This window comes from Arvicola amphibius, chromosome 14 (assembly GCF_903992535.2).
Source record: "Arvicola amphibius chromosome 14, mArvAmp1.2, whole genome shotgun sequence".
Taxonomy (NCBI): Eukaryota; Metazoa; Chordata; class Mammalia; order Rodentia; family Cricetidae; genus Arvicola; species Arvicola amphibius.
The window spans coordinates 13,519,209-13,537,176 of NC_052060.1; the positions used below are offsets into that span (position 1 = coordinate 13,519,209).

The 17,968-nt window shown below is 48.3% G+C and overlaps 1 protein-coding gene across 1 annotated transcript in view; it reads right to left on the minus strand.

The window, feature by feature from the left end:
- Nucleotides 1–916: 916 nt before the first annotated feature.
- Nucleotides 917–17,968, minus strand: part of Vangl1 (VANGL planar cell polarity protein 1) — a 41,627-nt gene continuing 24,575 nt past the window's right edge. Inside the window, exons 4-7 of the mRNA XM_038311180.1 lie at nucleotides 10,756–10,889; nucleotides 9,329–9,461; nucleotides 7,862–8,096; nucleotides 917–3,149 (exon numbers count right to left, since the gene is read on the minus strand). Of these exons, the coding sequence (XP_038167108.1) occupies nucleotides 2,889–3,149; nucleotides 7,862–8,096; nucleotides 9,329–9,461; nucleotides 10,756–10,889 (763 nt within the window). The 3' untranslated portion in view covers nucleotides 917–2,888. The remainder of the gene's footprint in view (nucleotides 3,150–7,861; nucleotides 8,097–9,328; nucleotides 9,462–10,755; nucleotides 10,890–17,968) is intronic.

Below are 17,968 nucleotides of genomic sequence, written 5' to 3' on the forward strand. Positions count from 1 at the left end.
AGCAGCTATCGTCAGGAGGTGGCAGGGGATGGATAAGCATTTCCTCTGGGGCTTACTTTGTGAACTTTAGCCAAAAGATCTTGACTCTGTGGATAACCTAAGGATGAATGAGCCTTATAACTTTAAAACCTATTCTAATTTCCATGGGTGCAGACTTTTTGAATAGTCAATTCGTAGACTATTAAAGACTGCTCCCCCCCCCTTTTTTTTAACAGCACACACTTTTGAACAAAAGTTGTCTACTTTTGTAGACAACCAAAAATCACCAGGGGGAAGACAGCCATAGCGAACCTCCTCTCGGCATTGAGTTCTTTCACACTTAATGTTAGAATTTTAATAACTTAGGTTGAAAGTTATAGGGGAAAAAAATCTATAAACATTTAAGTTAATGGAATCCTGTGTACTTTAACAGGATCATGCATCCTACTAGCTTTAGGGCACAATTTACATCCTTTAAAAAGAATAGGCTGTGGGGCTCCAAGAAATGAAATAAAAATTTATTGTCTTCAATCATGTGATGCAACTTTCTGCATCTTTCCACTGCTTTTTTCCAAACTATCATTCACATGGTCCCGATTCGCTAGTCACTCAAGCTGTTGAGATGTGAGAACACAAGGGCCTAATTTGCCTTTGATTTTTGTTTCTCCTTTGGGAAGAAATCGATGCAAACTTCGTGTTTTGAAAGAAAAAAAATCGATATTCAATTTACAACCAAAACAATAATTTCAGGAAGTCTGAAATTCTACTATGCAAAGAGTCATAGAGGGGGAGGGGGCAGGAGAGAAAAATAAATTAATTCCTTAATTTACACCTTTCTTACTCTGCTGCAAATGCACATACCAATACACGGCTCCAACTTAACCCCTTCGAGAGCCAGGATCTAAGACAGCGTAGGGAGCGCAGTATTTTAAGCAGTGTTACATTTAACCCCACATTCTGTGCATTTATGGCACTCAGAGCCACACGGTATTCGTGGCCAAGCAGCTAGCCTGTGACATTACACTCCACACACAGCCAGTCTCTCGCAGACTGCCCACCCCTTACCTTACCTATTAAAATATTCCTGAGAAAGATATCACAAGGAACTTCCAGTCAGAAGGGACCTAATGGGAAAAACTAAGACCAAAGCACCGTGGTTCCACTCTGTGTCCTAAACAGAGCCATGCTACTAACACGGGGTCTCCTGGCTCTGCGCCTTGCCCGTGCGATTCCCCTTCCTTCCCCAACACACCTTCCTGAGCTAAAAGTTGTCGAGTGAAGAATGTTCGCTTTTCCAAGTACAGATATATTACAAATATCCCAAGCCAATTTTGATTATTTTTAAAAATGACAGATAAAATAGTGTGATTTACCAAGTGCATAAACAGGAAGGGATACATGCAGGGACAAGGGGCATGGTGACAGTGTTCTCCTTTCCTGAAACCAGATCCCTGAAGCCAGGAAAGGAAAAAGTGAATAGTTGGGGAATCATTGCTTCAGATATAGGAAGGCAAACAGAGACCGAGACACCCCACTTTAAGGTTTCAGGACATGGCTCCGTGGGCACTCCCTGGCACAAGGTTCTGCCAGGAGGCACCTATGTCTACAAAGAGTACATCAAGGGACAGTCCTATGAAACCAGTTAAAAATCTAGCAGACAGAAGAGGCCTCCCGGACTGCAATGCTGACCCCCCTTCACTCTCCCTTTTCCCAGCACCCCTTTTCCCTTTCTCTTCCTGACCAGTAATTAAGGGCAGAGTACCCCTTTCCTTGCAGTACGTTGCACAGTGATGGTGGTCACAAACCACAGCAATAGGACAGCAACAGATGCCAGCGTGGTGGGCATCATTTGGTCTCCTGTGACAGGTCAGCTTGGCACATGAGCTTTCTGAGTACCTGTCTCCCTGGGAAAGTGGATAGCTACAAGGGGCACCTGCCAATTGGGAGTCACAGTGTTGGTCTCTTCTGGTTTGTGAGAAGCAGGGCTAAGGAAGCAGGGGCTTCTGTTGCAGCCTAAGGGGGGGGGGGCTCTGCAGCTAAATGGCTCCCCGGGGTCACACCTTACTTCTGAAAAGGACTCCGCGGGAGAGGCTGAGGCTGTGCAAAGAGCTTGTGGACACCCTGGGAAAGCTCTGGGGGCACAGAACTAGCCTTGCCAGGGCCGCCCACCAGGTGGGGCTGTGGTCTGGGGTGCTCAACACAGGCTACAGTGGCGTTCGGGTGGTCAATCCCAGGGCTAGGGAAAGGCTACGTGCCTCGGGCCAATTAGAGGAGCAGGGCCAGATACAAGGCAGGTAGCTCTCTCCATCTGGAAAAGAGAAAGCAAATCACTGAACAGCTGCAACCCGGCAGGGGCAGCGCACAGTTTCTGTTGGGCTCTTTCTCTGTGGAATTTAAGGCAACAAAGAACAGATGCTGGTGGGTGGGTACTTCCTGGACTGCCCACCACTCCCCAGGATGGTGTAGTGATATGATATGGATAATGACATGTGCAAACACACGTGTGGATGTGTAGTTTCCTGACGCAGGACAAAGGGAACCTATGAAGGGGTCGACCAGAAGTACAGGGGGACATGGTAGCGGGGGTGACAGGCAGGGACCAGTAAGGCGAGGCTCCCAAGGACACAGCAGCTCCACTTTGGTTTACAGCTGTCACAGGAACACCAGGGAACAGCTTCTTCAGAAGTCCCATCTATTAAAGTCAGATGCCACCAGTCGCTTGTCGGGGTGGACATCTGCTTCCTTCCAAATAAAGTGCAGATGGTCGAAAGATACTGGTCTATCATCTGCCAGTTTCAGTCAGTATTGAAGAATTAAAAAAAAAATCTTTATAAAAGGATCCCCCCCCCCGGACATATATATCTCTATATATTTCTTTTTTTTTCCATAAAGCCACAAATATAGACCTTTCAAACTGACGTCTCAGACTGTAAGCGAAGAACAAACTTGTGAGATTTGGGGTCTATGAACTCTTCAGAGAGTACGATGAACGGAATTTTCTTCACATTGACTACGAGGCTGAAGTCCAAGCATTTAAGGACGAAAACAATTCCATCCCGTAACCCGTTCGTCACGGCCTCGTCACTAATAAGTCTCCACTGGGTCGAGAGCCAGCGATCCTTGTCATACTGCAAGGTGGGACCCGCGCTGAGGTATCGTTCAAGGAAAGCCTGAAAGCCAGAGAAAAGCATTAGGGAACTAACAAGGGTGGCTGCACCATGCGGCCAGGGGCCATCTTATCTATTCCTAGGAAATGTTACTTCGTTACACAGAGACCCTGGACCAGAGTTTGGCTCCTCGGGCTGAAGCTCCAAGAAACCTTCTCTGGGGAAGGAAGACTTCTTGGGCTTCCCCACTGGTTTTGTTTGCTTGTTTGTTTTTGTTTTGTGTTTTGTTTGTTTGTTTTGGCAATCTGCAACCGGAGGATGAGGCAAGAGAAGTAGAGTAGCTACTAGCATGGATCAGAAGGCACTTCTAAGGTGACAAGCCACCTGTAGACACAGGTGCCACAGTACGCGCTCTTCTACCTCCCCCACTAAAGCAAATGATCCCCTGAGGGCAGGTCAAGTACCTGGTACAGAGGGAAAGTCAGTGACTCCAAGACAGACAGACAAGAACAACCACACAGACAAAACTGAGTGCTCTATCACCTGCTGGCTGTGCCTTTGCTCAGTCATTCACCCTCTGTCTGGGTGAAGACGGCACTTCCTCACTCCCTGGGCTAGCACGAGGTGGGAAGGTTTGGTTCTCACAAAGCACCCACGGTTCCCGCTGGAGCTCAGTTGGCACACGGTGACTGGCGGTTAGGACTGAACCCGCGAGGCCAGTTCTAGAGACAGGCAGACCAATGTCCCCTCCCCTCTTCCGAGCTCTTGCTCCAGGGACACCAAGCTAACTGAAGTCCTCTGCTTCTACTAAATCCTCCCATGCGCCATTCCTCCTTAAACTATCTTCTTAACCCTTTCGATAGATTGACGCGCTCTTCTGTCAAAGCTCCTGAAATGACTGGGATGTTCTCGTGTCAAAGCTTATACTTTCTGAACTATGACCGGCTTGCTGTCTCCTCCCTAGCCGGCTTCATGCTCGTAGAGGGCAAGACCCACAGCAACACTGTTCTCTTCTTTTTAAAGTGTGACTTTCTGGTCCATCTGGCACAGAATTAAATACACAGGTCAGTTTAGTTGAGAGAAAGAATGAGCCAGTAATATAAATGGAAAAATACTGGCATGTATCCATCTGGTCCTAGGCCGAGATCAAGACGTTTTCAGTTTTCAAGCAATCCTCTTTCGTAACTCCTCTACCCCACTGTGCACTGCAAGCAGCCGTCACCACGGTGATGGGTACACAAGGAGGTGTGGCTGTGTTCCAGTGAAATCGGAGTCACAGAAACATCCAACCCCTGGCTTTGACTCAGGAAACTCAATTCAAATGTGCACCAACAGACAAGCGGCTAAGCAAATCTGCGGATCTGGAGGAATCAGACCCAGCTCTTCACAGGGAGCGAGTCGGAGTTGTGCAAGCCAGGTTAGAGGGTATTGAAAAGAAGATCCAAGAAGCCTTGAGAGGAGAAAGCGGATTTCCAAAGTACGAACACGGATCAAAGCATTTCCACCCTAAACACTAGAACACACACCAGCTCTCATAAGTGAGAAGTGTAGGAGTGGAGGGAGACAGGGCTTTTCTTCCTCAAAATTTTTTTAATTTTAGTTTTTGGGTTACTGTTTATTTTATGTGCACCCTCATGCTCATGCAATGCCATGGCATGTATGTGACCTGAAAATAACCTTCAGGAGTAGGTCTCTCCTTCCAGCATGTAGGTTCTGGGGCTTGAACTCAGGCTTGGTGACAAGTGCCTTTATCCACAGAGCCATCTCACCAGCTCTAGTTGCTTTTGTTGTTTGTCTGTTTTCTGTTTCCATGAAGGGTCCTTCTAGGTAGCCCAGGTTAGACTAGAACTTAACGTAGCCCAGGGTAGCTATGAACTCATGATCCTTTTGCCTCAGCCTCCTAAGGACTGTGATTACAACCTTTTACACTGGACTTTTCTTACTCTATGATAAACATTCAAGAAAGCATAAGTTTTCAAAAGAAATGGGAAGAAATCAGTCTTTTAGCAACCCTGAAGAAAGGAGGACAGCAGTCCCTCGTCCTTGCCAGAGACCACTCCTCTGCATACAGGCATGTAGTTTTCTATTTACACCCTGTGCTCATGCTCTGTTGTCGTTGGGGTTTTGTAGCTAAAACTCAAACTACTTTTTTCCCACATTCCAACAGATGATATACCACATAGCATTCTAGACACATTTGTAAATGATTTCCAGTTTGGAGTCACATAGAATATTCTGGATGGGGGCAATCCACCTTCAGTGTATGGTTGTGCATATAGACAGTAATTGAAAAGCTGATTTCAGGACCCCCCCATATACTAAAATCTGATGGTCAAGCCCCTAATATAAAATGGCACAGCATTTGCAAGTAACCTGCAGACATCTGTACACTTTTGAGTACATCATCTCTCTGCCTTACAAGATCTACTACATGATGCTACTTGGCAGCTACACTGTGTTGTTCAGGGGACAGTGATGGGGAAGTTATGTACACACTCAGTGTGTCTGAACGGCATGCATACGTGCTCAGTGTGACGGGAGAGTGTGTGCACATGCTCAGTGTGACAGGAGTGTGTGCACATGCTCAGTGTGACAGGAGCGTGTGTGCACGTGCTCAGTGTGACAGGAGCGTGTGTGCACGTGCTCAGTGTGACAGGAGTGTGTGTACATGCTCAATGTGACAGGAGAGTGTATGCACGTGCTCAGTGTGACAGGAGTGTGTGCACATGCTTAGTGTGACAGGAGCGTGTGCACGTGCTCAGTGTGATGGGAGAGTGTGTGCACATGCTTAGTGTGACGGGAGAGTGTGTGCACATGCTCGGAGTGACAGGAGCGTGTGTGCATATGTGTGCACATGCTCAGAGTGACAGGAGAGTGTGTGCACATGCTCAGTGTGACAGGAGAGTGTGTATATGTGCTCAGTGCAGGGCTGCATGTTTCCATCCATGCCCGGCTGACACCACAGATGAGGAGTCCACGGATACAGGAAACTGACTATGGACCTGACTGTGTTGGATTGTTTTCCTGGGTGAGAGACTACTGAGTGAAAGAAATGGTAAACGCTACAGTTTCTCTCTGGAGATCTCTGCATGGCTTTTCCAAGTCTGTAGCACTGACACGCGTGGGACATGTAAGAGTAACATGTCCGTAGGACAAGACCTATTAAATATTACCTATGCACCAATGCCAACGTCATTCATGGCTCCGTATGATTTACATGCTACATAGCCTTATTTATCATCATTTCTTACACAACGACCTTGTTGAGCAGATATCCCTATTTTAGGGAGGGATCAAGTATAGAAAAAAACTTATGTACAGCTACAAACCAACTGAGTGGTTGGGTGAGGACCTGAACTCACCACACGCCTGCTGCAACCACCCTTTGTCTTTGGCCACAGCTCTCCATTAAATCACATTGATGCTCACTGTAATACCCATCCCTAAAAGTGTTTGAATGCCTTTGTCCAAAAGTGTAGTGGCATTCATTTGTTTTTTTTTAATAAACAAAGTTTGTCAGAATATCAGAAAAGTAAATCAGCCACACTGGCCAGCCTTACAGACCAGGCAGCAATGACACACACCTTTACTCCCAGTAGCCACAATGACACACACCTTTAATCTCAGTATTTACACTAGCTTGCCAGAGAAACCAGGTAGTAGTGGTGCACGCCCTTAACCCCAGAACTAGAGAGGAATATAAAACGGGAGGAGACAGCTCTCAGTCTCAGTCTCATTCTGAAGTTTTCTGCAGGCAGGATCACCATTTTTGGACTGAGGTCAAGGTAAGAGTCAGTGACTGGCTGTGATGCTTTTCTGGTCTTCAAGTTGAACCCCGATATCTCTGAGATTTTATTAATTGTGTTTCAAAAAAAACCTGTTCAGTAAAACAAATTCTACAACATCCAAATTGGTGGTACCCTACCAAAAATTGATAGCTACTAAGTTAGTCTTTATGCAACGACAGGTATGATGTTAAGGATATGACATGAATTAACACTGAAGTGTTAGGAACACCCTCAGTTTATAGGCTAGGAAACTGAGGCACAGCACTAGAAGCTATTTGCATGAGGCAATACAGCCAGCCAGGTAGTGGAAGACCCAGGTTAAAATGGGTCAGTTTAGATCTAGGGTCCACCCTAGCCACTACACACTGTACTAGTACAAGGTGAAATATTGTTTTCTCTGTAATAGAATTGAGAGGCCTTCAAAACGTACATTTAAAAAAAAAAACAAAAACAATTGTACTGGGCTGCAAGCCAGCTCAGTGGGTAAAGTGTCTGGGTTCAGATCCTTAGCACCGCCACAAAAAAGCCAGCCATGGCAGTTAATGCTTGTAACCCACTGCTGGGGAGGCAGAAAGAGGAGAGAGAGGAGGGGCCCAAGGGCTCATTGATCAGCCAGTCCAGTAGGATCACTGAGTTCTATGTTCAGTGAGAGACCCTGTGTCAAAGATGAAGTGGAAGGGTAGGAAAGATGGCGCAGCAGTTAAAGAGATCTTGCTGCTCTTCCAGAAGACCCCAGTTTGGTTCCCAGCACCATCAGGAGACTCAGTCACCTGCAACTCTAGCTCCAGGAGGTCTAACTTTGTCTTCTGGCTTTTTTCTGAGGCATCCAAACACACGCGAGAGATGCTCACATGGAAACACACAAGGGCATATAAACAAACAAACAAACAAACAAACAAACAAACAAACAAATCAAAGCAGTGTGGCGGCAGCAGAGGAGACACAGGACGTCAGGTGACTGCCCACCCACCAACCCTGGCAGCGCACCTTGGGGGTCATGCTGTTGGTGATGCAGAAGGCCAGGTGCTGCAGGATGCTCTCCATGCTGTGGTAGTGCTGCTGCCGCGTGGTGCGCAGGTACTTCTGCAGCGCCCTGGCCATGGAGGGGAAGATGGCTTGAGCTGCCTCCCTGGGGTCCATCACCTCTCCAGGAGACTTCTGCTGCTCCTCAGCCTGGAGACGCTGGATGTGGATGAAGGCTTCCTCTACTGCCACTACCAATCTGGAAGGAGATGCGGCACAGTCATCAAGGCTGAGCCCACTGCAGGGTTTAGGGACAGTCCCCTAAGACCCAAACAGCCTCTTGTGCCTACCACCAACTTTTCCAAGGTTCTGTCACACTGCGCATCCCTAGCTGTCCTCCAGAGGATGGGAATCCAAGACCAGGAGAAAGAAAACGAACAGGAGAAACAAGGTTGGAGGGGCCGGGGTAGGGGTAGGGGTAGGGGTAGGGGTGGGGGTAGGGGTGGGTGGTCCCTGGGGCTTCTCAATTCTGTCAATAATGAGCTCAGAAAATGCTCTTTAACCTGCGCTTTAATTTTTCCAGTAAAAGGTGAGTAGGAAGGCTTCCGCTCAAACTCCATCTGGGAAGAGGACATGGGTATATACAGGAGCAGCTGATGAAGAACCAAAGCTGGGGAGCTCCTGTTGGTGGAGTGTTTGCCCAGTACCACAAGACCTAGGAGAGATCCCCAGCACCTCATGTGGTGAGGCATTCCTGTAAGTCAGCACTGAGGAGCGGGAGGCAGGGTGAGAGGTAATACTGACAAGATGGCTCAGGGTAAAGGCCTTTGCTGAACTCATGGTGGAAGGAAAGAACCAATCCCCAAAGTTGTCCTGACCTCCACATGTGTACTGCGGCATACATGTACAAGTACATGGACACACAGGTATACACACCACACACACACACACACACACACACACACACACACACACAAATAGATAAATGCTTTAAAAGAGGTTTTAAAAAAAAAATAAGTTCAATGTTATCCTCATATACACAGAGAGTTCAAAGCCTGTGCTACAAAAACAGAAAAGAAACCAGAGCTTGGGCCCCCTTGCTCCACCCTCCCTCCCATCCCAGCAGCTCAGGAAAAGAAAGAATGGGGCAGCAAGCATAAGGGAAGTCACCTTTGTCACCTTCAATTAACAGGGGAAACAGTGAGGGTGGGGCCGGCACCCTCCAAGGGCAGCGGCAGAAAAGCCCCTGGGAATCTGCACCAGCTGCAAATTCCCAAGCCCGATCCCAGACCCACAGACGGTGTAGTGGGCCCCAAACCTGTGACGGGCATGAGAGGTATGTCTGATTGCTGGTGATTACCCCCCACACAAAATTTGAGAAACACGAGAGTACAGTGGACTGTCAGCAAGCACGCAGGTCATGTTTGCAAGCATAAAATCAATCCTGGAGGTGACAATAAACTATCCCACCAGAGTGTGAGGGTCACAAACCTTGCTCTCCGCTTCTTCACCCGTCGCTCGTGTTCAGCCTCCTCATAATACAGCTCATTGTGGCTGGAATCCCTGCGCCGGGCAGCTGCAGCAATCATGGCTCGGGACTGACCAGAGGCATTGTTGCTGGGCCCTTGGACGAAAGGAGAATGGCGGGATAGCTTTAACATCAAAGGCCAGGAAATGGAACAGAAAAACAGTACCAGGGTAGTCTCCCACCCGCCCCCTATGGAGCGCACAGGGATGCTAAAAGTAACTTCCCTTGGGCACCGTACTCCATAGTCACAGCAGGCGAGAAATCTAACCCCAGCCTGATGGGGAAATGGAAAAGGAACCCTGAAGAGGCTGCAGGGGGCTCAGCACTGAGAAGTTGGCCAAGAACAACACCCGCCAGAGCGTGCTGAAGATGATGTCACTTACCATCTGCGACACAAAGTTTCAGTTTGGCCATAAGGGCAGCTGGGACATCACATGCAGCGGACAGTGAGAGAGAAGAGCAGGATGGGAGAACAAGGACAGACAGAGGAAAGAGAGTCAAAGGGCACGTACAGTGACCTCACACAGGAAAACACGCTAAGCCTGAGCAGCCTTTACAGTCACCACCCAGACACCAGTGACTAGCGGCCACAAAATCCCCCATCTGTGTCACCGTGAGCGCTATAGGAGAGACGTGGGCAGGACCTCAGTTTCTTCTGGGTGACCTGCTACTGAGGATTTGGTCTCACTAAGTTTTTCCACGCGGTGAAGCTTACACTTTATACAGAGAGAGAGAGAGCGAGAGAGATTGCCATCACCAAAGCTGCTATGTAAGTAAATCAGCTGACTAGCTGACAACGTGATTCTCTTATGGTGTCTGCAAAGCCCTTGTCTTATCCCAGGTCCCCGGAGAGAAATAACACAGAGGGAGTCCAGTTTCTCACACTTAAGCACTTGACACCCTGAATGAAGCTGGGCTCCGACTCCTCAAGTCTGGCTCCAGCTTCTCGTCACCATTCAACTCCTGCTCCTAGCCAGGACTGAGAAGCCCGAGAGGAGCTCCCAGGTGCCTGAACTGCTGACATGTCTCGGCCTCACGCCTTTGGAGAAGCATTCTGGTCTTTGGGTAAGCTGCTCCAGTTTGGAAAAGCAGCCCTTTCCCAAAGGCTTCCAATCGAAGATGCTCCCAGCAGGAGGCAGGAAACACAACTACAGTTTCCAATACCAAAATCCCCAAATGGATGAACTTGCCATGTATGTAGACCGTGAACTGACATTCCCCTGGAAAACATGTTTGCCTACAAGTGACATAAAACAGAAACTGTTCTGAAGTGGGGAAGGTCCGCCAGGCAAGCACAGAGCACGGGAAGAGGCAAATGGACCGCGAAGTTTAGGTGACGAGGGCGCCTAACTGTGGCCTTCTCACGGCATGCGCAGTTCCAAGCACATACCATCTACATTGTAGACTTTCAGGCCAGCCATGTGTTTAGCGGCTCGGAATTTGGATGCTGTCAGAAGATTGGGGTTGTAGATGGTGAAGTCCTTGTAGTAATTCTCCAGAACCACCAAGGCTGCTCTCTGGATGCTGTAAAGGGAGGGTAAAAATTAACGCACGGTTGTCATGGGATACCACCTGTCTGCAATGAGAAGTCCTCTGTGTCAGGTCGCTAACTGCAAGGCGGGGTAACCTCCCACAGAAGTCCGCTGGTTGCACTCCTCACACCATCCTCTGTTAAGTGGCTCCCTTTCTTCTCCTTCTCCTGGGCTCCGTCATCCCCCATATCCCATCCAGACAGTGGTTGGAAGAAAAGAAAGTTACAACCTGAAACTGAGACCTAGGGTTAGCGACTACAGAACTTTTACAGCTTGTCCTTAGTTTACAAAGGAAAAAAGAAAACTGAGGAGCTTCCCACCCACGCAAAGGTAGGAGGTGTGAAGGTGGTCACAGGGCTTGTGAACGAAAGAAAGGTCACGGTTTCTAAGGCCCTTGCTAATGCTAGGTTTCACACACAGATTACAGTGACAGCCTCCCTATGAGGCAGAGTCGGCTTGAAATGAGGCTTCAGATAAGACCGTCTGGTCTTAAGATCCTTGGAGCCCCTGCCCTTGCCATCTTGGTCATTCAGCGGATGATAGCTCCAAGCTACCATTTTGGAGCCTGGAGATAACACCCACACCCAGGACTAAGGGTGCATGCTGGGAGCTGTTTCAGAGAGATCACCCAACAGTGATGCAGGAAGGGCCTACATCCAGCCCACTTCATCTGATGCTCATAATCAATCCAGGCAAGAAAACAAAGGTACAGAAACCCATGAGCCACACAATGGCACGGCATGCGCTATAGTCCGACTAGGACCTGTTGCAGACTGACAACCTAGGTGCTGGCTCTTCACCTTATGCTATGTGCTCTGACGTCTGCAGCATCTGAAGACATTCACCAACCCCAGCGTGCTAAATACCATGGCTCTGTTTTATCTTGCCCTCTTGCGTCTTCTTCCCGACACTCTAAGTTGACAGGCTTATGAGGATTATTTACAACAGCCAGAACCCCAGGACAGGGACAGCCTTGGATTCCTGGACAACCACGTGGCATCCCAGTGCTCTCACAGTGGCTCAGAGACCTTCACTTCATTTTGACTGTGCGACCCTTAACTAACCAGCTGAAGCTCTTGTGTGCCCCCCCTCCCTTTGGAACTCCGCTTTAAGAGCTGAACACAGGCTGGGATGAGGCTCAGTTAGAGTGTTGTCCTCTGGACTGCACTGGCCGAACAGGCACTAGGACAGTGTGGGATGCAAAAGTAACTTCCCCAAGAGGTGGCCCTTGGTTGGCAGGGATTCAGCGCAGATCTTCATGTATTTCTGAGCTCTGTTCAGTGTGGCTTCCATCTCTGCCCCACCCTCCTCTGTGGCTTTCTCCAGAGAGAGGCAAGAGTTCCTTCACCCGCACGGGACCCAAGGGTTTATCCACCTCCATCACATGCATGCTTCCTTGGACACTGCTGCTGCTCTTCCGCCTCTGCCCACACGCTAATTTCCCAGAACCTCTGGGCCTAAGGCAAGGCGAAGGCCCTAAGCACGAACATAAGTCTCAGTTATATACAGACACACCAGTTCAAACTAGTCCATCCCGTGCTTCTATACCAGCAGAAGAGCATCTCTAGGTGCCTGGATTATAACAGAAAATTCTTCCGTAATCCAAAGTTAAGAACTGGCATTGAGGGATTGAGAGATGGCTTAGCTGTCAAGTACTGGCTGTTCTCTTAGAGGCCCCAGGCTCAGCCCTCAGCACCTATATGGCAGTTTAAAGCACCTGTAACTGACATTTCAGGGGATCCAATACTCTTCTGGTGTCTGTGGGCTCCTGCCTGCATGTGGGGCACATTTATGTTTACTCCGAAGGTACATACATATTATCAATGAGTAAATAAATAAACCCTTTTTTTTAAAAAAAGTGAAGAACTTAAAGGCAGTGTCAGAAGTTCTCCCCAGGGCCATCTTCAAAGCTTCTTGTGGTGGCTGCTGGGTTTTGATTTTCATCCTGGCTACAAGCAGGGGCCCAGAGAATGCCATGGGCTCATGCGCTGAGAACACAGTACTGTTGCTCAATGCCTTCGCCCCACAAATGCCATCTTTAGAAGTGGCTTTTGTCCTTGTCTCGCCCAAGCAGAGCTCCTATCCTGTCACCTTCCAACACGGCTAGGACAGGCTGAGGCAAGGCCCCTGGCTGCCAATGCTGGGGCAAATCCCTAGGCAGCTGGTGTTGCGGGACAGAGACCTGGTGCTTCCCACAGGGCCTCAGTCCTCCCAAGGCCGGAGGAGCTCATCTCCTAAGAATCACAGAAGAGAAGAGCAGGCGTCCCACTCCTTCTCCCACCCCGTCATCTCACAGAGGCACCAGGGTGACTCAGAGCCAGGCAAGGTCCTGGCCAGCTGCCCAGACTGACAAGCTAGTTCAGGAGCTGATGTACTCTCACGCCAAGTTTCTAAACTCCTCCAAGAGCTGCGTACACTCTCGCCTACAGAGAACCATTTGTCTGGCATCTAACAATATGAGGGAGTGAGAATTCCCACAGAACTAAGACAATACATGACCAGTGTCCCCAACTTGAAGGGGGGTTGTCACCGTTTGGGTTAAATGCCAATGTTTCTGTGTTTCAACTTTTTACAGAGTAAACCATAGTGCGACAGGCCTGAAGTCTTGTCGAGACCCGGGATGGTGATTCTCTGTGTTCACGGCTTAGCTGTGCTTCATACATAACAGCCGAAGACTTGGGTCCAATCAGCAGCTAGAGGCCGCCTGGCCCCATGCTCTGCTCCAGGCTACGGTAACAATCGAAATACTCAGAACTCTACGGCTGATGTCATTTTCTACGTTCTCCCTTGTTGTTGGCTATCAAAGTCATTTCAGTGGCTTAGAGGCTGGCTTAAGTCATAGCCCTGCAAGACCAGGACATACAGTGCATCCATTCTTTCTGCCAATGTCAGTGTTCAGATACCGTCCTTGCCTCTGTTTCTCTGTATCCTCCAACTATGGTACCACACAGGGCCAGAACAGGCCTGGCCTCTTTCAGGAAGTCACTCACATTCTTTAGACCCCATGGCCGGTCCCTAGATTCAGAGTACTGCCAGCGCTACACAGACCGTTGTCATGCTACACGGAGTTAGGCAATGCAATCTCTGGCTCTTTAACAACTCCTTGCAGAAGTCCCTCACAGGCAAGGGGGGCCCCCTTTATTTCTTCCATACAAAACACTTGTTGGCTCAACTTGTTCATTTATGAAACCTTAGGATTCCCATAGGCTTAAGACTGGCCAAGAAGTATTTCCTAAAACCATTCAAGGCAAAGGGGGAATGAGAGATGCATGAAATCAAATCCTTCAAGGAACCCTGATTCCTAGACAAGATCATCTCTGGGAAGTGAGAGAGGCAAAGAAAATCAGACTGGTGAGGAGCTTGGCATCACGCTGTCAGCACCAGATTCAGGGACAAAAGGCAATGAGCTGGCCAAGCCATCTTTAAACAGGAAATCTGGGACACAGGCTGTGGGTACAACCCTACCATATTCCCAGAACTGTAGGAATGAAGGCAATCTCCTTGTTCTCCCCAAAGTTCAATAATCAAACAAATCATAATTATTCTAGTTCAATATCCCAATCCATGAAACAATTCTATTGATAATACCCCCCAGACAACTCCTGCCTCTGGAGAGAAAGAAAGAGGGAGATCATGTCATCTTAAATTATTCATTTCATTCGTTTTTTTTCTTGAGTAGGATGGAACTAATTACCCAGAATACCTGGCTATGCCATGGGACATGGGCTCCAAAAGCTGGCTGATATAAAGTGTATCACTGGAGGGTGAATGAAATGAATTGGGCAGGCTGGCGAAGTTAGAAATTCCAGCGAGAGACCCTGAGGTGCGGGCGAAGGTTGGCTTCAGGGAGAGCCACCTTCAGAGCTTCAAGGCTGGCAGGCAAATGCTGAATTCAGACTCTCCACAAGTTCACTCTGACTGACATTTAGGCCAGGAAAAATATTGGAGCTTGGGGATTTTGCCTTCTGCCTTTCCACGTTGACTTGTCTGTTTAGTTTAGGCTTGGTAAGATTTAATAAGATAATATAATTTAAACGGTCTGGTCTAAGGCACATGCCTCATAAATTATACTGCCATGAGTTTCTATGTCCATGTGTGTGCTGGGGAGGCTGATCTGCCCCGTGTGCACCCGTGCCAATCTCTCCCACCCAGAGGGGCTGCCTTTAGAATGAGCCAACGTGGAGCCCTCTGAATAGCTTTCCCTGGGGAGAGGATCCACAAGCACACAAGGTTCCAGCATCCTTTGACAACTCAGTCTTTGACAGTACAATCTACTTATTGGGAGGCAGCCATGACTCATAGGTGGAGAAAACACTGGCCTCCGAAGCAGAAAGTCAAGACTCCAGATCTGATCTTGTCTTTCTGTTACTTTCTAGACTGTTTCCTCTTGGCTTGTGATGAAGAGATAAAAACTACCTTATGGAGCCGTTGAGATTAACTGAAATCATGCCTGTGAATGTGTTTATAAACCATAACGCCTTATAAAGATAGTATCATATTATTGAAAATGGGTATAGTCATCTTATAATAGGGAATAGGGTTGATTGGTTCATGCCACTCCTGGGCATAAAAGCATGGCTCAAAATCCATTCATACCGAATGACTTGTGAAGCTTTGTGTCTTAAATGTTCCCCTCAAAGACTATATCCTCAAGGCTCAGTTGCCAGCTTGGGGCACTGTGAGGACAAAACCCTGGAGGTAGAAAATTACAGAAGGAAGTTAGGTCACCCACCAGGGGTGTGCTCTTGAAAGGAACACTGGGATTGATACTGGGACTGCCGATTGGTCCTGTCTCTCTTTTTGTTTCCTGGCTGTCATGGGTTGAGCAGCTGGCTGGGCTATATGCTCCCCACCCAAAGCTCTGCCTGGGGGCCAAGTGAGCAAAGACAAAACAAACAAACAAATGAAAACTGAAATTGTGAGCTGAGCCCAAATAAGTCATTCCTCCTCAAAAACTAACCATTTCAGGTATTTTGCCTCAGCAATAGAAAACTGACCAACATACTCCTAGAATTCTAGAAGTGGAAGTAACCTCACTGTTCTGCCAGAGATTCAAGAATTAAAGAAATCAGAATTCATCTGGTTTATTTTTGCCAATCTCTGTAACAACTCCCTTGATAATACCCCAGACAACACCAACCTCGGAAAAGAAGATCATTCTTCCACTGTGCTAAACTAATCTCTGGCTTCTGTCCTCATTGCTTTCCCTGGGGACATTCCCTCTGACTGCGGAGAACATCTCATACTTGGAGGAACAACCGTGACCATAAACCATCTCCTAGGTTGCAGAAAGAGAAGGACTGAAGTCTAGAGAAGCATGCACTCACGCACATATATGAGGTCACACATACATACATACATACACATACATACAGGTATATATACATACATATATGTATACCTCCACACGCGGTCCCTTATTTACTGTTCATTTGCTCTCCCCTGGCTTGACTGCGCCTTCTGCAACCAAACTAGTACACATGACAAAAATGGCTAATGAAAACTGGTCTTTAGGACGTTCCTAGGCTAAATCCCTCACATCCTCAACTCCTCTCAGACCAAGGGGAGACAGCATGACACAGGTAAGGCCTCCTTAAGTTTTAGCCTTTTCCAATATTAACTGGACCCGTCTAGCTCAGTAAAACAGCTTTCTCCACGAGGAGAAAATGTAAACATCTTCCTTACACGCAACTGCCCCCCCATCAGCACCAGACCACTGTTCCGATTATCTGGTGTGTGCTGACAGACGAAACACTAAACAGCTTTCTCATCATAGTAAAATCGGGAAAGATGTCCGTTTGGGCATATACTCACCCTTCGAGTCAACTACACTGACATCCAGAAAAGGATAAATCCAGCTGCCCCATCTCCATCCCGGCCATTGCAAACCCTGAACACCTGTGATGTTCCAGTCACCAAGCTACAAGCCAGACTTTGTTTTGCATGCCTTTTTTTTTTTTATTGATTCTTCAGGAGTTTCACATCATGCCCCTCAATCCTGCTCGTTTCCCAGTCCTTTCATATCCACTTCCACCCTTGTAAGTGTCCCACAAAAAAGAAAATAAGTTGTGGTGTGTCAGTGTGTCATACCGCATATCCTTTCGTCCAAGCTTTACTTGCTAACGCACATTGCAAAGGGTCATTGGCTTGGCTCAAGGCCTCTGGCTTCTGGTACACCATCAATACTGGCCCCTCCCTGAGACTCCTCTTGGCTATCCTGCTGTTGCCCTGAGTCATGGAGATCCTGCAAGCTATGGTTCTGCTAGACCATTCCCATCAGGTGCTCTAGCATGGGGTAGACGTTGGGGTGGACCAACTCAAAGCCCTGAATCTGGGCCTGAGTCATAGCTGAGTTGGTCAGCCTGCCAACTCTCCTGAACTGCCCAGGAGAGGGACAGGATCAATTCTCCTGCTCCCACGACATTGTTGGCACCACTGTGCGGTGACTGGTGAGAGGTGGGGCCAGCTCAGCATGGCACTCGGTCATCAACGTATACTCAGACTGAAGCCCAGACAGGAAATCTGTATGGTCTTTGTTGGTAACATTGGCCAGGTACCCTAGGTGCAGTAGGGCCACAGACCCAGATGCAGCCCTTGGCAGCGGCACGGCCCCAGACGTCACCGTGACCTCAGACGGCAGTGCAGGCCTCTCGCATCAGGCCGTTTCTCACTACAGTCAAGTCTCCAGCTCCTCCTCTCTTCCCAGTTCACAAGGCTGCTTCTCTCCCATCTCTTTACCACATACTTGTTCATTGTAGTGGTGCCTGCCCTGGGCCAGTGTGGCTGCGAGCTGGACCCGTGTCCTCTGACAAACCAGACTTTGAAAAGGACTTTCAATTCTTCCAATAGGTACAAAGAGTACATGTGAAGACTCACACAAGTGGAAGCAAACACCATATGGAGAGGAAGGAGGTGGGTCCAAACACCAGGCAAGGCTAACTGCCCAAGCTAAGTCTTAACAGGTGAATGCTGGTCCCACTTTGAGGACAGTGGACTCCAAAAACTCCAAGCGGAGGAAACAGTATGAGCAGAAAGATCTGCAGTGGGAGCCGCAGGGTCAGTGTTCACCAC